This window comes from Oncorhynchus masou, chromosome 29 (assembly GCF_036934945.1).
Source record: "Oncorhynchus masou masou isolate Uvic2021 chromosome 29, UVic_Omas_1.1, whole genome shotgun sequence".
Lineage (NCBI taxonomy): Eukaryota > Metazoa > Chordata > Actinopteri > Salmoniformes > Salmonidae > Oncorhynchus > Oncorhynchus masou.
Window position 1 is genome coordinate 97,889,352 of NC_088240.1, and position 22,679 is coordinate 97,912,030.

At 42.1% G+C, this 22,679-nt stretch overlaps 1 protein-coding gene across 1 annotated transcript; it reads left to right on the forward strand.

Moving 5' to 3' along the window:
• Nucleotides 1-6,338: 6,338 nt before the first annotated feature.
• Nucleotides 6,339-22,291, forward strand: colec10 (collectin sub-family member 10 (C-type lectin)). Its single transcript, XM_064946932.1, has 7 exons — nt 6,339-6,484; nt 8,897-8,968; nt 15,610-15,681; nt 19,863-19,916; nt 20,410-20,505; nt 20,743-21,063; nt 21,525-22,291. The coding sequence occupies exons 1-7, from the start codon at nt 6,370-6,372 to the stop codon at nt 21,611-21,613; spliced, it is 819 nt and encodes a 272-aa protein (XP_064803004.1). The 5' UTR covers nt 6,339-6,369; the 3' UTR covers nt 21,614-22,291.
• The last annotated feature ends 388 nt before the right edge of the window (nt 22,292-22,679 follow it).

The following is a 22,679-nucleotide window of genomic DNA, read 5'->3' on the forward strand; positions in this document are numbered from 1 at the left end:
CCTGGTTCAGCGGTCTAAGGCACTGCATCTCAGTGCTAGAGGCGTCACTACAGACCCTGGTTCAGCGGTCTAAGGCACTGCATCTCAGTGCTAGAGGCGTCACTACAGACCCTGGTTCAGCGGTCTAAGGCACTGCATCTCAGTGCTAGAGGCGTCACTACAGACCCTGGTCCAGCGGTCTAAGGCACTGCATCTCAGTGCTAGAGGCGTCACTACAGACCCTGGTTCAGCGGTCTAAGGCACTGCATCTCTGTGCTAGAGGCATCACTACAGACCCTGGTTCAGCGGTCTAAGGCACTGCATCTCTGTGCTAGAGGCGTCACTACAGACCCTGGTTCAGCGGTCTAAGGCACTGCATCTCAGTGCTAGAGGCGTCACTACAGACCCTGGTTCAGCGGTCTAAGGCACTGCATCTCAGTGCTAGAGGCGTCACTACAGACCCTGGTTCAGCGGTCTAAGGCACTGCATCTCAGTGCTAGAGGCGTCACTACAGACCCTGGTTCAGCGGTCTAAGGCACTGCATCTCAGTGCTAGAGGCGTCACCCTGGTTCACAGACCCTGGTTCAGCGGTCTAAGGCACTGCATCTCAGTGCTAGAGGCGTCACTACAGACCCTGGTTTCAATTCCAGGCAGTATCACAACCGGATGTATGTAGGGGTCCTATAGTGCAGCGCGCACAATTGGCCCAGTGTCGTCCTGGATAGGGTTTGGCAAGGGTTCAGCGGTAGGCCGTCATTTGTAAATAAGAATTTGTTCTGAACTGACTTGCCGAGTTAAATAAAGGTTCAATGAATCCCATGTAATAATTTGGAATATGACAGCATTGAGATGCTATATTCCATACACACACACACACACATAAACACACACACACACACTAACAAGAAGTCTGACCACAATATTACATGTTTCTCTAATATCCAAACTGTTCTTGACAGAGAGACATTTCTCTGAAAGTGAAATCCTAAAACCAGACGACCCAATAACAGTGTGAATGTGGGCGTCGTCATACTGCAGGCCTCTCAGCTCTCCAATAGCTGAGAGATCAGTTGCATGGATTTCCCAAAACAGTCATTATGAAAACCAACCTATCAAAGCAGCCGGTCGGTCGTTGTTCCTGTGAATAATCTGTGGTACAGCATTGCTCACCAACAACGTCAACCTCGTTGGTCCAGAAGTGTGAATCACACTAAATAAAGGGACTCCATTGACCCACATGTCAACAATGAGCCCTTATAGTAATATGCCTGTCAGTACTATTTATGCTGATGTAGCAGGATGGATGATGGGTGAAGAGGAGGGAAGAGGCACTTTCTCAGACCCCGGAGAGGAAATCTTTTAAGAGAGCGAGACAGAGAAAGAATCCATATACAGTATGCCAGTAAAGGGCCTTTGAATTGAATTTAATTGGGAGAGAGCTGAGAGCAAGAGAGGGAGAGAGGGAGAGAGGGAGAGAGGGAGGGAGAGAGGGAGGACAGAGAGAGAGAGCATGAGAGGGAGAGAGGGAGGGAGAGGGAGCAAGAGAGGGAGAGAGGGAGAGAGGGAGAGAGGGAGAGAGAGAGAGGGAGAGAGAGAGAGAAGAGAGGGAGGGAGAGAGAGCAAGAGAGGGAGAGAGGGAGGGAGAGAGGGAGAGAGAGCAGAGAGCAAGAGAGGGAGAGAGGGAGGGAGAGAGAGAGGGAGAGGGAGAGAGGGAGGGAGAGAGAGCATGAGAGGGAGAGAGGGAGGGAGGGAGAGGGAGCAAGTGAGGGAGAGATGGAGATAGGGAGGGAGAGAAAGCAAGAGAGGGAGAGAGGGAGGGAGAGCAAGAGAGGGAGAGAGGGAGAGAAGGATTTGCTTTGGCAATGTAAACATGTTTCCCATGCCAATAAAGCCCTTAAATTTAAATTTAAATTTAAATTGAATTGAGAGGGAGAGAGTGAAGGAGTGAGAGAGGGTGGGACGGAGAGAGAGAGTGAGAGACGGAGAGAGGGGGAGGGAGAGAGGAAGGGAGAGAGGAAGGGAGAGAGTGAAGGAGGGAGAGAGGGTGAGACGGAGAGAGAGAAAAAAAGAGTACAGAAGAGAGAACAAGAGTGTCACACCCTGATTCGGGTTTCATCAAATCTAATCAAATTGTACTGATCACATACAAATATTTAGCAGATGTTATTGCGAAATGCTTGTGTTCCTAGATCCAACAGTATCTCTCTACATTATGTCTGTCTACAGATTAGAGGCTCTTGGAAAGGAAAGATGCTCCCTCCCTCTTCCCCTTTAAAGAGTAGATGTCCCTGGCTTCTCTCCTCCCCTTTAAAGATGAAAGGCCCCTGGAAAGAAAAGAGGCTCTATCGCCCTTCCCCTTTAAAGATTTTGAGGCCCATGGAAAGAAAAGATGCTCCCTCCCTCCACCCCTTTCAAAATTAGATGCCTCTGGCCTCTCGCCTCCCCTTTAAATATTAGATGCCCCTGGCCTCTCTCCTCCCCTTTAAAGATTAGATGCCCCTGGCCTCTCTCCTCCCCTTTAAAGATTAGATACACCTGGCATCTCTCCTCCCCTTTAAAGATTAGAGGCCCCTGCTCTCTCTCCTCCTCTTTAAAGATTAGATGCCCCTGGCCTCTCTCCTCCCCTTTAAAGATTAGATACACCTGGCATCTCTCCTCCCCTTTAAAGATTAGAGGCCCCCGGCCTCTCTCCTCCTCTTTAAAGATTAGAGGCCCCTGGCCTCTCTCCTCCCCTTTAAAGATTAGAGTCCCCTGGCCTCTCTCCTCCCCTTTAAAGATTAGAGGCCCCTGTCCTCTCTCCTCCCCTTTAAAGATTAGAGGCCCCTGGCCACTCTCCTCCCCTTTAAAGATTAGAGGTCCCTGGCCTCTCTCCTCCCCTTTAAAGGTTAGGAGGGGCAACTCCACAACTGGTTTCATATTGATGAAGAGCTAAAAGTACTGGAGGAAACACAAATCTACGAGGAAACGGCTCGAGCCAAGACATGTGGTTCAGTGCAGACAGCTTTTCCTCTCAGAGGGAATTCCATTCCTCCAAACCCCACTGTAATCTATGCATTTTTCATCACATGGTGTCAAATGAGGTGGGCGCAATTATGAGAGAATGTCTCGAGGGGAAACAGGGGTTTGTGGTTGATCATCGCCGGTCACGCCTGCAGGGATGAGCTGCTGGAACCAGGCTGGAACACACAGACACACCACTCCTCCTCCCACTCCAACTGCCGTGTCTGACTCTGTGGTCAACAGGGTGGAGAGGAGGAAGAGAGGAGAGGAGAGGGAGGGGAGGGGAGGAGAGGAGAGGAGAGTAGAGGAGAGGAGAGGAGAGAGAGGAGAGGAGAGGAGAGGAGGAGAGGAGAGGAGAGGAGAGGAGAGGAGAGGAGAGGAGAGGGAGAGGGGAGGGGAGGGGGGAGAGGAGAGGAGAGGAGAGGAGGGAGAGGAGAGGAGAGGGAGAGGAGAGGAGAGGAGAGGAGAGGAGAGGAGAGGAGAGGAGAGGAGAGGAGAGTATATTCCCTTGGTATTGATAAGACTGTCACACCCTCTGATTAAAGCAGTGTTGATACTATACTGACTAGAACGTTGTAACATTTCCATCTGTAGACCTAACGATCAAATCAAATCAAATCAAATGTATTTATATAGCCCTTCGTACATCAGATGATGTCACAATGTGCTGTACAGAAACCCAGTCTGAAACCCCAAACAGCAAGCAATGCAGGTGTAGAAGCACGGTGGCTGGGAACAACTCCCTAGAAAGGCCAGAACCTAGGAAGAAACCTAGAGAGGAACCAGGCTATGAGGGGTGGCCAGTCCTCTTCTGGCTGTGCCGGGTGGAGATTATAACAGAACATGGCCAAGATGTTAAAATGTTCATAAATGACCAGCATGGTCAAATAATCACAGTGGTTGTCGTGGGTGCAACAAGTCAGCACCTCAGGAGTAAATGTCAGTTGGCTTTTCATAGACCATCATTAAGAGTATCTCTACCGCTCCTGCTGTCTCTAGAGAGTTGAAAACAGCAGGTCTGGGACAGGTAGCACGTCCAGTGAACAGGTCTGGGACAGGTAGCACGTCCGGTGAACAGGTCTGGGTTCCATAGCCGCAGGCAGAACAGTTGATGACCTGTAGATTGAACTGGTATGTAGACCAGATGTTTTATGGACCTAATGATGACCTGTAGATTTAACTGGTATGTAGACCAGATGTTTTATGGACCTAATGATGACCTGTAGATTTAACTGGTATGTAGACCAGATGTTTTATGGACCTAATGATGACCTGTAGATTTAACTGGTATGTAGACCAGATGTATTATAGAGCATAATTTTATCAGTTCAGTAACAACCAACAATCTCATTCCAATTAAGGTGATCCTACTGTCCCTATACCAGGACACACAACCTCATACTGTCAGAGTCACTCCTAATGGACACTACATAAACTACATCCTGTCAGAGACACTCCATAAACTACATCCTGTCAGAGACACTACATAAACTACATACTGTCAGAGACACTACATAAATTACATACTGTCAGAGACACTACATAAACTACATACTGTCAGAGACACTCCATAAACTACATCCTGTCAGAGACACTACATAAACTACATACTGTCAGAGACACTCCTCATGGACACTACATAAACTACATACTGTCAGAGTCACTCATAAACTACATCCTGTCAGAGACACTACATAAACTACATACTGTCAGAGTCACTCCTAATGGACACTACATTAACTACATACTGTCAGAGTCACTACATAAACTACATACTGTCAGAGTCACTCATAAACTACATCCTGTCAGAGACACTACATAAACTACATACTGTCAGAGACACTCCTCATGGACACTACATAAACTACATACTGTCAGAGTCACTCCTAATGGACACTACATTAACTACATACTGTCAGAGACACTCCATAAACTACATACTGTCAGAGTCACTACATAAACTACATACTGTCAGAGTCACTACATAGACTACATACTGTCAGAGACACTCCTCATGGACACTACATAAACTACATACTGTCAGAGTCACTCCTAATGGACACTACATTAACTACATACTGTCAGAGACACTCCATAAACTACATACTGTCAGAGTCACTACATAAACTACATACTGTCAGAGACACTACATAAACTACATCCTGTCAGAGACACTCCTAATGGACACTACATAAACTACATCCTGTCAGAGACACTCCTAATGGACACTACATAAACTACATACTGTCAGAGTCACTCCTAATGGACACTACATAAACTACATCCTGTCAGAGACACTACATAAACTACATACTATCAGAGACACTACATAAACTACATCCTGTCAGAGACACTCCTAACATGGACACTACATAAACTACATACTGTCAGAGACACTATAATGGACACTATATAAACTAAAACACAATCAATAACAGTAGTAATATATATAATATAACAGTAGTAATATATATTATATAACAGTAGTAATATATATTATAACAGTAGTAATAATATAACAGTAGTAATATATAATATAACAGTAGTAATAATATAACAGTAGTAATATATAATATATAACAGTAGTAATATATAATATATAACAGTAGTAATATATAACAGTAGTAATAATATAACAGTAGTAATATATATTATAACAGTAGTAATAATATAACAGTAGTAATATATAATATATAACAGTAGTAATAATATAACAGTAGTAATATATAATATATAACAGTAGTAATATATAATATATAACAGTAGTAATATATATTATATAACAGTAGTAATATATAATATATAACAGTAGTAATATATAATATATAACAGTAGTAATATATAATATATAACAGTAGTAATATATAATATATAACAGTAGTAATATATATTATATAACAGTAGTAATATATAATATATAACAGTAGTAATATATAATATATAACAGTAGTAATATATAATATATAACAGTAGTAATATATATTATATAACAGTAGTAATATATAATATATAACAGTAGTAATATATAATATAACAGTAGTAATATATAATATAACAGTAGTAATATATAATATAACAGTAGTAATATATAATATAACAGTAGTAATATATAATATATAACAGTAGTAATAATACATTGATACAACATAATCCTGGGGCACATACAACATTGCAAAGATAGTCACTAATTTGTTCACTCAAATTCCAGATACAAGAGTCAGTAAACACGTGTCCCCTAACCTACCCTGGCTAATGACCTCGCCTGGATAATGTTGTCTGACAGCATGACAGTGAAGTGATAACGTTTGGTAAACAAAGATAGACCCCAGCTCTGCATCTAAAACATGCTGTATGGTCCTTGTGCTGTATTGAATCCTCATACTAAAGGACATGAAACATCACGACTTCAGCAGGAGGCTACTGGTGCTCTCTGTCCTTTCAACTATCTTTGATTCTCTTAATGCGGTCGAAGTCTGTTCCAACACTATTCTGCCAGGATCTAAAGGTGATGTTTTTCAACCTTCCATCTGCAGGCTCTCTAAATGATTTTAGAAGTATCTGTTGTGTCTCCACAGTACAGCAAACTGTCTGATGTTATGTAAGAGCTTGGGAATTGTCAGGGCTCGGAAAAAAACATTTTTGTAAACCTCATCGTAGATATTGCCATTTGCCGTTTAATAGATACGTTACAGTAAATTCAAATCATTTTAAATGTAAAGCAAACAAATTATGATCTAAAGCCTGTCTGCACCGTGTTAAACCAGGCGGTTATAATGGAGATAGCATGATCTGTCTGCACCGTGTTAAACCAGATGGTTATAATGGAGATAGCATGATCTGTCTGCACCGTGTTAAACCAGATGGTTATAATGGAGATAGCATGATCTGTCTGCACCATGGACTACCAGGTGGTTATAATGGAGATAGCATGATCTGTCTGCACCGTGTTAAACCAGATGGTTATAATGGAGATAGCATGATCTGTCTGCACCGTGTTAAACCAGGTGGTTATAATGGAGATAGCATGATCTGTCTGCACCGTGTTAAACCAGATGGTTATAATGGAGATAGCATGATCTGTCTGCACTGTGTTAAACCAGGTGGTTATAATGGAGATAGCATGATCTGTCTGCACTGTGTTAAACCAGGTGGTTATAATGGAGATAGCATGATCTGTCTGCACCGTGTTAAACCAGATGGTTATAATGGAGATAGCATGATCTGTCTGCACCGTGTTAAACCAGGTGGTTATAATGGAGACAGCATGATCTGTCTGCACCGTGTTAAACCAGATGGTTATAATGGAGATAGCATGATCTGTCTGCACCGTGTTAAACCAGGTGGTTATAATGGAGACAGCATGATATGTCTGCACCGTGTTAAACCAGGTGGTTATAATGGAGACAGCATGATCTGTCTGCACCGTGTTAAACCAGATGGTTATAATGGAGATAGCATGATATGTCTGCACCGTGTTAAACCAGGTGGTTATAATGGAGACAGCATGATCTGTCTGCACTGTGTTAAACCAGGTGGTTATAATGGAGACAGCATGATATGTCTGCACCGTGTTAAACCAGATGGTTATAATGGAGACAGCATGATATGTCTGCACCGTGTTAAACCAGGTGGTTATAATGGAGACAGCATGATCTGTCTGCACCGTGTTAAACCAGATGGTTATAATGGAGATAGCATGATCTGTCTGCACCATGTTAAACCAGGCGGTTATAATGGAGACAGCATGATCTGTCTGCACCGTGTTAAACCAGGTGGTTAATTTTTATTTTATAATATTTTATTTAACCGTTATTTAACTATGCAAGTCAGTTAAGAACAAATTATTATTTACAATGACGGCCTACAATGGCCAAACCCGGACGATGCAGGACCACTTGTACGCTGCCCTATGGGACTCCCAGTCACGGCCTGTTGTGATACAGCCTGGTTAATGGAGATAGCATGCCTCGGTTGCTGTTTTGTTGTTTCACTACAACAGTAGCTTGTTTCCTACAGAAACCATGATGTTACAAGTAAACAATGTGTTTTTATTTTATTTTACTACAACAGTAGCTTGTTTCCTACAGAGACCCTGCTGGTATTAAACAATAACCATGTGTTGAAATAGTACCGTCACTTCCATCTCCTTTATTGGGGTGACAGCCTTAAGACATGGTTGGTATGAGAGGCTGCTACTGCTGTAGTGTTGTGCAGTATTAACACGGTGTTGGCTGTGTAGGTTGGACTATAACTAACACCCTTAGACAGTAGAGGTAATACTTATTTGGGGATTTTAGGAGGAGTATATACTGTATGTCATGAGTAATTTATACACAAGGAAATGTTTCATTTTGTTTTGCGTGCTATTGCCAGCGCCAGAGAAGTGGCCACTATGACTGTCTGGCTGACTGTCTGTATTGAAACAGCTGCTTCACAATAGAGGAGTTTATTTAGATAAGACCCATCCCAAACAGCAGTGTCTATATGGACTGAGAAAGAACGGCTATGGTTTGTCTTGAAGTCAGTGAACCTGTAAACCAGGCACAGACAAGCCAAGGCCCTACTGAGTCAGGTTTCCTCAGGTCAAATGGGACCCTTTCAGCCCACTGAACAAACCTCTGTCTCTATTGTCGGGTCTCTTCTCTCTGTAGTTTGCTTGACATATTTATTACGTTGTCATAAAATGGGTTATATGCTTTTTCTTCCCCTCGTTGTGATTGGTCCCTGAGTTCATAGGAGGCCATTTTGAAATGTATAAAAGCATCAACGTTTTTTGTTTTTTTTAAACCTTGAAGGCCAAAAGCCGAAATACATTGGTTTTACGTGCAACAATAAAGAAGCTTTTTTTTAAATTAACTTCCGTTGGCCTCCCAAGAGTTGCTGAATCTCATCTTAACGTTTCTTCCTCTCCTAACAGGAGACCTGGGTGAAGGGGGAGGCGAGGGAGACCAAGGACGGCTGGGAAAGACCGGCCCACCAGGGCTACTAGGTTCCTACTTATATATTTTTTATTGGTTTAATATTCAAACACATGAATCATTGAGGAATTAAAAGGAAGTGGTATAAAAGCCAGAGAGTTGATTCAACTTTCTGGCATGTTCTACTGATCCTTTTTTAAATCGTTTTTAAATTGTTGTCTTGACGGTTTTAAACAGAGTATCTAAACAGAGTTTGTTAAGTGTCTAAGTGAACTGAGGTGTTTTGTATACTCCCACGCGTAGTGGTTTAAAGTACTTAAGTAAAAATACTTTAAAGTACTACTTATGTCGTTTTGGAGGTATCTGTACTTTACTATTTATAATTTTGACAACTTTAACTTTTATTTCACTCACTTCCTGAAGAAAATTTAACTCCATAAATTTTCCCTGACACCCAAAAGTACTCGTTACATTTTTTATGCTTAGCAGGACAGGAAAATGGTCCAATTCACACACTTATCAAGAAAATATCCATAGTCATTCCCACTTCCTCTGATCTGGCAGACTCTCTAAAGACAAATGCTTTGTTTTTCTATTAAGGTATCTTTACTTTTACTCAAGTATGACAAATTTTCCACCACTGCCCACCACAGAGTAAGTCCCCAGAGTTCAAGGTATGTAAACCTCCTCAGTTGAAGGTAAATGCCTATATAAGCACTCAATACTCTAGACTCAAAAGCAGAACAGACTAGCTATCCCCCCAGTCTTTCTAGATTCAGAAGCAGCACGGTGTGTCTGACTCTGACGTGAATGAGGTCTGATTGGCACCGGCAGTGAGCTGAGTTACAATGGAGTAGCCTGGGCCAGACCAGCCAGCCTCCGTGAGCCTGACTCTCTGCTCTTCCTTGAAGGAAGTCACATCAGAGCAGACGTGTTAATTGCTGCTGCAGTATGGCGGCCAGCGGTTGGCGGGAGCACCATATATGTTCTGTGGGACGTGGGAGACAGGGAGGCAGAGCCAGGCGCTAAATGAATTTCTGGCTGGCCTCTTTCACAAACACACACCTCTATCATCGGACCAACAGACAGCGACAAATGCCAGCAAGGACCGTTGGGAGTCATTTCCCCCCCAAAAAAGAAGGAACAAAGCAAACTTGTTGACTTGTTTTTTCAACTTCACCCCACAGTGTTTAACAAAACTAACCATGTTGGTTTCCTGTATAGGTTTGTTGTTAGGTTGGATGTTCACCATTTTTTTAACCTTTATTTAACTAGGCAAGTCAGTTAAGAACAAATTCTTATTTTCAATGACGGCCTAGGAACAGTGGGTTAACTGCCTGTTCAGAGGCAGAATGACAGATTTGTACCTCGGGGATTTGAACTTGCAACCTTTCGGTTACTAGTCCAACGCTCCAACCACTAGGCCACCCCGCCGCCCCACCATAACCTAATGCTTTATAAATCCATTACATGACAGTACAGTAAATACTCAGCTTGATCAGTTTCCTTTACAGGTAATTTACTAAGAGATGTTAGAGTAACTTTAAAATGTAAATGGGGCTTAAAGAGGGTTACTAACCATCAAAGTGAGTTTAAAGTATCCACTGCACATACTACTGCCGTTGATTAAGCTAAGATTGACTGAAGCCAAATTTGTAATTGCCTTTAATTTTACATTGCATGAAAGGGTCACTAAACTGAAATGCATCACAAATGGTGCCACATTTTCCTTAAATAATACAGTACTTTTGATGGGACCCATACGGCTCTGGTCCAAAGCAGTGCACTGTGTAGGTATTTGGGAATAGGGTGTCATTTGTGCCACTCCACTAAAGTTTTCTCAGAGCCTTTCCTGAGCATCAGCTGCTGGTGCCTTCAGCACCTGGGAGAAGGAGAGTCATTAGACACCGGTTGGCCTTTGAAAAGGGGGAAGTGAAATGAGAGAATGACATCTTGAACTTCTGACTGCCGGTTAAACTTAGCAATATCAGTGAGAAAATGTCAATAATCAGACCTGTATCGGTAGTGGATAATTAATCAATAATCAGACCTGTATCTGTAGTGGATAATTAATCAATAATCAGACCTGTATCGGTATTGGATAATTAATCAATAATCAGACCTGTATCGGTAGTGGATAATTAATCAATAATCAGACCTGTATCGGTAGTGGATAATTAATCAATAATCAGACCTGTATCGGTAGTGGATAATTAATCAATAATCAGACCTGTATCGGTATTGGATAATTAATCAATAATCAGACCTGTATCGGTAGTGTATAATTAATCAATAATCAGACCTGTATCGGTAGTGGATAATTAATCAATAATCAGACCTGTATCGGTAGTGGATAATTAATCAATAATCAGACCTGTATCGGTAGTGTATAATTAATCAATAATCAGACCTGTATCGGTAGTGTATAATTAATCAATAATCAGACCTGTATCGGTAGTGGATAATTAATCAATAATCAGACCTGTATCGGTAGTGTATAATTAATCAATAATCAGACCTGTATCGGTAGTGGATAATTAATCAATAATCAGACCTGTATCGGTAGTGGATAATTAATCAATAATCAGACCTGTATCGGTAGTGGATAATTAATCAATAATCAGACCTGTATCGGTATTGGATAATTAATCAATAATCAGACCTGTATCGGCAGTGTATAATTAATCAATAATCAGACCTGTATGGTAGTGGATAATTAATCAATAATCAGACCTGTATCGTCTTAGTGGATAATTAATCAATAATCAGACCTGTATCAGTAGTGTATAATTAATCAATAATCAGACCTGGTATCAGTGGATAATTAATCAATAATCAGACCTGTATCGGTGTGTATAATTAATCAATAATCAGACCTGAATGTATAATTAATCAATAATCAGACCTGGATGTTAGTGGATAATTAATCAATAATCAGACCTGTATCGGTAGTGGATAATTAATCAATAATCAGACCTGTATCGGTAGTGTATAATTAATCCGTAATCAGACCTGTATCGGTAGTGGATAATTAATCAATAATCAGACCTGTATCGGTAATAATTAATCAATAATCAGACCTGAACCTAGTGGATAATTAATCAATAATCAGACCTGCATTTTAGTGTATAATTAATCAATAATCAGACCTGTTTACGGTAGTGTATAATTAATCAATAATCAGACCTGTATCGGTAGTGTATAATTAATCAATAATCAGACCTGAATCGGTAGTGTATAATTAATCAATAATCAGACCTGTATCGGTAGTGTATAATTAATCAATAATCAGACCTGTATCGGTAGTGTATAATTAATCAATAATCAGACCTGTATCGGTAGTGTATAATTAATCAATAATCAGACCTGTATCGGTAGTGTATAATTAATCAATAATCAGACCTGTATCGAGTGGATAATTAATCAATAATTAGACCTGTATCGGTAGTGGATAATTAATCAATAATCAGACCTGTATGGAGTAGTGTATAATTAATCAATAATCAGACCTGTATCGGTAGTGATAATTAATCAATAATCAGACCTGTAATCAGTGTATAATTAATCAATAATCAAACCTGTTTTATAGTGTATAATTAATCAATAATCAAACCTTCATCGGTAGTGGATAATTAATCAATAATCAGACCTGTATCGGTAGTGGATAATTAATCAATAATCAGACCTGTATCGGTAGAGTATAATTAATCAATAATCAGACCTGTATTCGGTAGTGGATAATTAATCAATAATCAGACCTGTATCAGTAGTGTATAATTAATCAATAATCAAACCTGTATCGGTAGTGGATAATTAATCAATAATCAGACCTGTATCGGTAGTGGATAATTAATCAATAATCAGACCTGTATCGGTAGTGTATAATTAATCAATAATCAGACCTGTATCAATAGTGGATAATTAATCAATAATCAGACCTGTATCGGTAGTGTATAATTAATCAATAATCAAACCTGTATCGGTAGTGGATAATTAATCAATAATCAGACCTGTATCGGTAGTGGATAATTAATCAATAATCAGACCTGTATCGGTAGTGGATAATTAATCAATAAGGTGCACGAGGCAGTGCAGTATCACGACTCCAGTCACAGCAGGTAAATGGTATTGTTCGGCACGATGCGATAAGCCACTGCCTTGTGTGTCTTATTGCTTTTAATAAATTCTTACCAACGTATTTAAAATAACAATGGTCACATATTTTCAATAAAAAAACGTTATTTGGATAAGTCATTACATAGAATTGAATGATTCCACCAGAATAATCTGGATGTTAGTTATTTTAGTCATGTTGCTACAGACGTGACCCTGTTGTAAATGATTTTTGCATAGTTGCTATGCAACAGGACTGGTCATCCGTTCCCGTCATTGCTTTAGATAGCTAACCAACTTCAGCTAACTCAGTCACTACAGAGATCTAAATTCAAAAGTTGAACACTGTTTCCCGAGGTCTGACAGGCAGACAGCGAGGCTTATATTATCCCCCGCTGTACCAAACTAAATGCTAGGCTGGAAGCAAGGGGAAATCATGTGCGAGTTGGGATAAATACAAGAAATGATTCGGCCAGCAACACGATCATCATAGTCTTATGGAGGCGCAGGGATACTTTTCAGAGGGAAGCGTTATCAGGCAATGGTGTGTCTGTGACCGCCAATACAAGACGGCTCGTCCAATCAGCATCCAGGATCCAAACAACCAGTTTTATAATGACTGTTCCAGACTAAATCAAACAATCTCTTCACGTTCAGCCTATCATTTGAAATGTCCCACCTGCTAGAATATGAAAGCAGACACCATAATGATGATGTTCCATGTTGAGAAATGTTTCCGTGTTTAAGATCTTTCCTTTAAAAAAAAAAAATGTTGTATTCAGTCAGTTGAAATTACGCTGAAATTATTGCCCTGAAAAATGATGATGACTAAAATACTTGAGCTGTACATATGCTAGGTTGAACAAAACCCCAAAGTCGGTCTAATTTGGCAAAACACCATGAGATCTCACAACCTGGAGAAGAAAACCAACGCTTTATACAATCTGTGAAGATACAAAATAATTACAATTCAATCAAAATGGACATGGCTGAAATACATTGTGAAAAACCATATTGACTGGTGCTAGGCTACAGGCTGGTACAGGCTTTTGGGAAGGGGGTCCTGCATCAGTTATTATTTCAACTACTATCCATTTGCAGCTGAGTATTTCCTGAGGAAATGCTCCTTTTGATCCTGGCAGAGCGGCTCTGGCATAAAAAGCAGATGTCCTAATCTGTCTCTCTCAATTCAATTCAAGGGCTTTATTGGCATGAGACAAATATGTTAACATTGCCAAAGCAAGTGAAGTAGATAATAAACAAAAGCGAAATAAACAATCAAAATTAACAGTAAAAAGTTCCAAAAGAATAAAGACATTTCAAACGTCATATTATGTCTATATACAGTGTTGTAATGATGTGCAAATAGTTAAAGTATAAAAGGGAAAATAAATAAACATAAATATGGGTTGTATTTACAATGGTGTTTGTTCTTCACTGGTTGCCCTTTTCTTGTGGCAACAGGTCACAAATCTTGCTGCTGTGATGGCACACTGTGGTATTTCACCCAGGAGATATGGGAGTTTATCAAAATTGGGTTTGTTTTTCAAATTCTTTGTGGATCTGTGTAATCTGAGGGAAATATGTGTCTCTAAAATGGTTATACATTTGGCAGGAGGTTAGGAAGTGCAGCTCAGTTTCCATCTCATTTTGTGGGCAGTGAGCACATAGCCTGTCTTCTCTTGAGAGCCAGGTCTGTCTACAGCGGCCTGTTTCAATAGCAAGGCTATGCTCACTGAGTCTGTACATAGTCAAAGCTTTCCTTAAATTTGGGTCAGTCACAGTGGTCAGGTATTCTGCCACTGTGAACTCTCTGTTTAGGGCCAAATAGCATTCTAGTTTGCACTGTTTATTTCCATGTGTCAAGTAATTATCTTTTTGTTTTCTCACGATTTGGTTGGGTCTAATTTGGTTGGGTCTCTCTCTCCCCCTAGCTCTCTCTCTCTCTACCCCCTCTTCCTCTCTCCCTCTTTCTCTTTCTCCAACCTCTCCCCCTCTCAGTTCCCCAGTCTTCTCCCCCCTCTGTCTCCCCCTCTGGCCCTTTCTCTCTCTCTCTCTCTGTCTCTCTCTCTCTCTCGGTCTCTCTCCTCCCATTTTTCTCCACCCTCTCTCCCTCCCCATTCACTCTCCCCCTCTCACTCTCCCCCTCCTTCTCTCTCCCCCTTCACTCTCTCCCCCTCTCCCTCCTCTCTTTCTGGCCTTTAGTTTCTCTCTTTAAATTCCATCAGTAGCCTAACTGCCATGCAAACCATAAGAAAACAGCAATAAAGAAACAGACCTAAAAAAAAACTCTCTCTACCTATTTACAATTTCCTTTTGGTCTGGCAGTTCACCAGTCTTCTCCTACCCTCTGTCTCAGGTCTGGCAGTTCACCAGTCTTCTCCTACCCTCTGTCTCAGGTCTGGCAGTTCACCAGTCTTCTCCTACCCTCTGTCTCAGGTCTGACAGTTCACCAGTCTTCTCCTACCCTCTGTCTCAGGTCTGGCAGTTCACCAGTCTTCTCCTACCCTCTGTCTCAGGTCTGGCAGTTCACCAGTCTTCTCCTACCCTCTGTCTCAGGTCTGGCAGTTCACCAGTCTTCTCCTACCCTCTGTCTCAGGTCTGGCAGGGGAGCTCGGAGATAAAGGAGAGCAGGGCCGGACGGGGAAGTTGGGTCCTGCTGGAGACAAAGGTAATCATTTAGTAATCAGACTGAGAAATATTCTGCTTACGGAGAAGAAAACTGTTCTGGCTGCATCTCAGGCCAATGATACAGAGGCCGTGGCTCTACTGGCACCCTATTCAGCCATAGGACTGGTTAAAAGTAGTGCACTACTACCCATAGGGCTGGTCTAAAGTAGTGCACTACTACCCATAGGTCTAGTCGAAAGTAGTGCAGTACTACCCATAGGACTGGTTAAAAGTAGTGCACTACTACCCATAGGACTGGTTAAAAGTAGTGCACTACTACCCATAGGACTGGTTAAAAGTAGTGCACTACTACCCATAGGACTGGTTAAAAGTAGTGCACTACTACCCATAGGACTGGTTAAAAGTAGTGCAGTACTACCCATAGGACTGGTTAAAAGTAGTGCACTATACAGGGAATAGGGTGTCATTTAGGGCTTAGCCACAGAGACACACTGCCAGACCCAAACTACCTGGGTGAGACCTTCATCAAGTTTGTTTTACATAAACAGGTACTTGTTTAGTTTTTATCCAATGTATTCAGCCCCTCTTCCCATTGAACCCTTCAACTCGGGTTGTAGATGCATCTGTTAGACAGACCTGGGTTCAAATACTATTTGAAATCTTTCCATTCTTTGATCATTTGCTCTTGCCTGGCCTGCCTGTAGTATCAGACAGACAGGGGATACAGTGCTAGCCTGGCCTGCCTGTAGTGTCAGACAGACAGGGGTTACAGTGCTCTAGCCTGGCCTGTAGTATCAGACAGACAGGGGTTACAGTGCTCTAGCCTGGCCTGCCTGTAGTATCAGACAGACAGGGGTTACAGTGCTCTAGCCTGCCTGTAGTATCAGACAGACAGGGGATACAGTGCTCTTGCCTGGCCTGCCTGTAGTGTCAGACAGACAGGGGATACAGTGCTCTAGCCTGGCCTGTAGTGTCAGACAGACAGGGGATACAGTACTCTAGCCTGGCCTGTAGTATCAGACAGACAGGGGTTACAGTGCTCTTGCCTGGCCTGCCTGTAGTGTCAGACAGACAGGGGATACAGTGCTCTTGCCTGGCCTGCCTGTAGTATCAGACAGTGTTGGGACTATTCAATAGTTCTATTTAGCCAGGCAAGCTCAATCAAGCACAGATAAAGGATTTGTATAGCTGCCTTTGTGCCCTTGAGCAAGGCACTTAACCCCCCACAACAGCTCCCCACGTGCCCAGTGTGGCAACCCCCACCCCTCCTATAAAAAAAAACAGTATGCGTGTGTGTGTGTGTGTGTGTGTCTTTCTGAGGGGTTACATCAGAAGTCAAAGTTCCATTGGACCTCGTGTGCAATTGACCAATAAAGTGATGCTACTGTTAATAGTATTTAGTATTTGTCACGGCCGTTGAATGAAGAGGACCAAGGTGCAGCGTGTTGAGCGTACATGTGATTTTTTATTAGAAAAGACGCTGAACAAAACAATAAACACTACCAAATAAACACTACCAAACAAACACTACCAAACAAACACTGCCAAACAAACACTGCCAAACAAACACTGCCAAACAAACACTGCCAAACAAACACTGCCAAACAAACACTGCCAAACAAACACTAAAGGCAAAAACAAACACTAACAAACAAAAAGGGCTACACTAACAAACCATGACAGCTGTCCCTGATTGAAACCCTACCCGGCTAAAACATAGAAATACAAATAAACAAAGTCAACTCACACCCTCCCCAAAACAAACATAAACAGATGTCAGGTGGGAAAAGTAGCAAATAGTATTTGAACTCAGGTCTGCTAGTAGAGAATTATTTTCCACGGTTCTCAATCAGAGACAATTTAGATGTCGGGAACATGTTTACAGCTGTCCTCCTGATTGAGATCCCAAATGCCCTATTCCCTATATAGTGCATTACTTTCTAAAACATAGAAATACAAATAACTACTTTCTATCAGAGCCTGGTCAAGAACTACTTTCTATCAAATCACACCTTTCTGAACCTGGTCAAGCCAAAACAGAGACATAAACAGGATGTCTAAGGTCAGTAGTGCGTGGTTAACAGTAGTGCACTACTTTCTATCAGAGCCTGGTTAAATAGTATTTAAACCTGGTTAACAGTAGTCTGCTGGTCTGCAGTAGAGAATTATTTTCCACCTGGTTCAATGTGAACAGCTTTTCTATCAGGAAGGGACTCATATTTAGGTGTACTTTCTATCAGAGCCTGGTTAACATGTTTACTTTCTATCAGAGCCTGGTTAACAGTAGTGCACTACCATTATGTCCTCCTCAGAGCCTGAAATAGTGCACTACTTTCTATCAGAACCTGGTTAACATCCCAAATGCTGTCTATTCCAGAGCCTGGTTAACAGTAGTGCACTACTTTCTATCAGAGCCTGGTTAACAGTAGTGCACTACTTTCCATCAGAGCCTGGTTAACAGTAGTGCACTACTACTTTCTATCAGTAGCCTGAACCTGGTCAACAGTAGTGCACTACTTTCTCAAAGCCTGGTTAACAGTAGTGCACTACTTTCTATCAGAGCCTGGTTAACAGTAGTGCACTACTTTCTATCAGAGCCTGGTTAACAGTAGTGCACTACTTTCTATCAGAGCCTGGTTAACAGTTAACTTTCCATCAGAGCCTGGTTAACAATAGTGCACTACTTTCTATCAGAACCTGGTTAACAGTAGTGCACTACTTTCTATCAGAGCCTGGTTAACAGTAGTGCACTACTTTCTATCAGAGCCTGGTTAACAATAGTGCACTATACAGGGAATAAGGTGTCATTTGTGATGCAGCCCCTCTCGGAAGTAACATGTATGTAAACCTCAAGGCCTCATCAAGAGTCTGGTCAATCCAGTCTGAAATGCTTTGACAGACCTACAGAAAGAGTCTGGTCAATCCTGTCTGAAATGCTTTGACAGAGCTACAGAAAGAGTCTGGTCAATCCTGTCTGAAATGCTTTGACAGAGCTACAGAAAGAGTCTGGTCAATCCTGTCTGTAATGCTTTGACAGAGCTACAGAAAGAGTCTGGTCAATCCTGTCTGAAATGCTTTGACAGACCTACAGAAAGAGTCTGGTCAATCCTGTCTGAAATGCTTTGACAGAGCTACAGAAAGAGTCTGGTCAATCCTGTCTGAAATGCTTTGACAGACCTACAGAAAGAGTCTGGTCAATCCTGTCTGTAATGCTTTGACAGAGCTAGAAAGAGTCTGGTCAATCCTGTCTGTAATGCTTTGACAGAGCTACAGAAATCCAGACCTCACTTAGCAGGCACATAATGACACAATCAATTTAGTAGGTTAAGTCTTAACAATAATCAAAACATTTCCATATTTGGTTATATAAAACACAATGCTGGTACTATTGTCCCAGGTAACTGTGGGAAAATAAAGGGTATTTCATGAAGCTGTATCAAGTCAAGAGAAAAGCCTTCAAATCAATCAGATCTCAGATCCTTCAGCTATTTTGTGAAAATGTGACTCAGATCATAAACTGTGTTGTGTTGGTAATCAGCCAGTTATTTTGTGACACCTTCCTGTCAGTTAATGTGACACCCTAGTGTAGGGAGAGGTTGATTCTCCTTCCTGTCAGTTAGGAGGTAAAACACCTAGTGTAGGGGGAGGTTGCTCCTTCCTGTCAGTTCACCTAGTGTAGGGAGAGGTTGATTCCCCTTCCTGTCAGTTAAAAAACACAACCTTCCTATCAGTTAGTTGTGTTGATTCTCCTTCCTGTAATCTAGTGTAGAGAGGTTGATTCACCTTCCTGTCAGTTAGGAGGTAAAACACCTTGTAGAGAGGTTGATTCCCTTCCTAATTTATAAACTGTTATTTAGGAGGAAAACAGTTAGGAGGTAAAACACCTAGTGTAGATTCACCTTCCTGTCAGTTAGTTGATTCTCCTTCCTGTCAGTTAGGAGGATAAAACACCTAGTGTAGGGAGGTTGATTCTCCTTCCTGTCAGTTAGGAGGAAAACCACCTAGTGTAGAGAGAGGTTGAATTCCTCTCCTGCCACATCTCTGCTCTATGAAGTGAAGCACTGTGGAGTGCTGCTGTCTAGTGGTGGTATCTCACCAGTGCAAATAGTTTTCCTCCTGAAGCAGACATCTACTCAACAAAATGTATGTGTCTGGTCTCTATCCTCCCTGGACTATGCTGCTGTCCCATATGTGTAGTGTAACTGTACATGTTAACTCCAGGAGACGCAGGAGATGCAGGAGTTGATGGACCCTCTGGACAGAAAGGGAAAGCAGGTGAGCTAGTTCATTACTTAGCCTCGTTCTTTGTTCATGTATGTTTCCACATCACTGGATATGTGGGAACTCCTTCATGACTGTTGGAAAAGCATTCCAGGTGAAGCTGGTTGAGAGAATGCCAAGAGTGTGCAAAGCTGTCATCAGGCAAAGGGTTTCTACCTTGAAGAATCTAAAATCTATCTTGATTTGTTAAACACTTTTTGGGGTTACTACATGATTCCATAGGTGTTATTTCACAGTTTTAATGTCTTATTCTACAATGTAGAACATCGTCAAAACAAAGAAGAGCCCTTGAATGAGGAGGTTTGTCCAAACTTTTGACTGATACTGTATGTTTCCAAACCACTGGAGATAGTACCTCCAAGTCACTATCATACAATGGTGTGTCTTTACATTCTGGACTGGCCTAGTTCCAAAAAGAGATTTCCTGAAAGAGAATGGTGTTTATTGTAAGACACATGCCGTACCTGACTACAAGCATGTCTGACAGGGGCAACATGTGACTGTGGGAGGTACAGGAAGGTCGTTGGACAGATGGACATCAACGTCAGAAAGTTGAAGAATGCAGTCAAGTTTGTGAAAAATGGTAAGTCATTGTATTCTGCTTAAATCATCATTTCAGGTCAGATCATTAGAAAACAATTGAACTAAAATAAGAACATCTCAGCCAATGTGTAGCACAACGTAAATCAAACTGGCATTCTACAACACATATAAATATCGTTTTGACTTGGATTGAATAAGGAGTTTTTTTTACTTATATTGAATGGAATGAATAAGGAGTTGAGACTCCAACTTATTACATCTCATATGTCATATTCAGTCATTTTAGGCATTAAGGAAACGGAGGAGAAATTTTACCTGATTGTGAAAGAGGCCAGAAAGTACCGAGAAGCTCTGATAAACTGTAAGCTGAGGGGCGGTATGCTCGTCATGCCCAAAACAACAGACACCAACACCCTGATAGCAGACTTCGTCACCCAGGCCGGCCTTACCCAGGTCTTCATCGGGCTGCAGGCTGGGCAGAAGGGGGGAGGGCCTGTTTACGCAGACCTGACCCCAGTGAGGAACTATACAGCCTGGGGCCTAGAGGAGCCATCAGGGGCCCCTTCCAACACCAGCTGTGTGAAGATGGTCAGCACAGGTACGGCAAGGACATTTTAACATGTACTCACTACGATTGACTAGTCCTACAATCTAATTCTAGATATCAATGAGCAACACTGAAATGGCACTCTATTCTCTGCCCTATAGAGTGCACTACTCTGGTCAAACGTAGTGCATAAAACTAGGGAATAGGGTGCCACTTTAGACACAGACAATAAATACATTTGGACTTAGTACCATTTCAGTGTCAAGATATCGGCTGTGTTCCCTTGCTCAGACGTTGCACGTATCAGCCAATGGTTGCGTGGCACGTCATTGACCGTGCCGTCTTGGTACCAGATTGCTATGACAATAATGAATGTAGTCAGCCGATACTTCAAAAAATACCTATCCAGGTGTTGTGAGACCTGGAATGTGTCAGCAACGTCTGAGCAAGGGGGGGGCGCCGCCATCAACACTTCCATTTGGACGAGTCCTCCTGATTGTAATCACCCACAGGCACCTGGAACCAGGTGGAGTGTGACATCACCATGTACTACGTGTGCGAGTTCAAGAAGAGCAGGAGAGGCCTCGCCGCCGTGCTGTGATGTCATCGAGTCAGTAGAAGGTGGTTGACGTGGACATTAGACCTTTATAGTGAGACAGACACCAGTAGTACTTTAACCTATAGTTAAACATGTAGCCTTGTAGTAACTAGACAAAGGGCATTGATATAACCTGGCCTATTGATATTAATGACAGATAATAGTTGGTATCGATGGGGGCCTCCCGAGTGGCGCAGCGGTCTAAGGTGCTAGAGGTGTCACTACAGACCCGGGCTGTATCACAACCGGCCGTGACCGGGAGTCCCATAGGGTGGTGCACAATTGGCCCAGTGTTGTCCGGGTTAGAGGAGGGCTTGGCCAGGGGTCTATACTTGGCTCATCGCGCTCTAGCGCCTCCTTGTGGCGGGCCCAGGCGCCTGTAGACTGACCTCGGGTTGTCAGTTGAACGGTGTTTCCTGCGACACACTGGTGCGGCTGACTTCAGGGGCGGGTGTTAAGAAGAAGCGCGGTTTGGCGGGTCATGTTTCAGAGGACGCATGACTCGACCTTCACCTCCCGAGCCCGTTGGGGAGTTGCAGTGATGAGATAAGATTAAAATTGGGGAGAAAATGTTTTTTGTTGTTGTTTTTAAAAAGTTGGTATCCCCTTTGACACTTTTGTTTTTTTGGGGATAGCATATAAAACCTTCCCCTTTCTGTAATAAAACACCATACAAATCAACCTCCTCATTTTGATTGTCCATTTCTTCAGATCAGATCAGAACAGGTATCATTATGTTTCTAGTGAGCAGTGGCACAGCGGCAAGGAAAAACTCCCTAGAAGAAAGGAAGAAACCTGGAGAGGAACCAAAAAGCTAAACATTCACTGCACCGGTAACTTTAGGAATAGAGTACAGCCAGTGAAAATAGATCAGTCTTTAATTGGACCGACTCGGTCTAACCTTGTTAACAGCATGTGCAGCCTTGGGGTTTATGTCAACAGGAGCTGAGTTTATCCACATATTCCAGGTAAACATTAACCTGGTGGGACTTTTCTAGCCTGTTACTGCCCTTGTATAAAATAACAATCACTCTCTCGTAATACCGTTCTCACTCTCTCTGACAATATA

Coding starts and splice junctions, on each gene's coding strand:
- colec10 (XM_064946932.1), top strand. CDS start 6,370: ATGAAACATCACGACTTCAGCAGGAGGCTACTGGTGCTCTCTGTCCTT. Junction 20,506..20,742: donor AGTCAAGTTTGTGAAAAATG/GTAAGTCATTGT, acceptor TGTCATATTCAG/TCATTTTAGGCATTAAGGAA. Junction 21,064..21,524: donor TGTGAAGATGGTCAGCACAG/GTACGGCAAGGA, acceptor AATCACCCACAG/GCACCTGGAACCAGGTGGAG.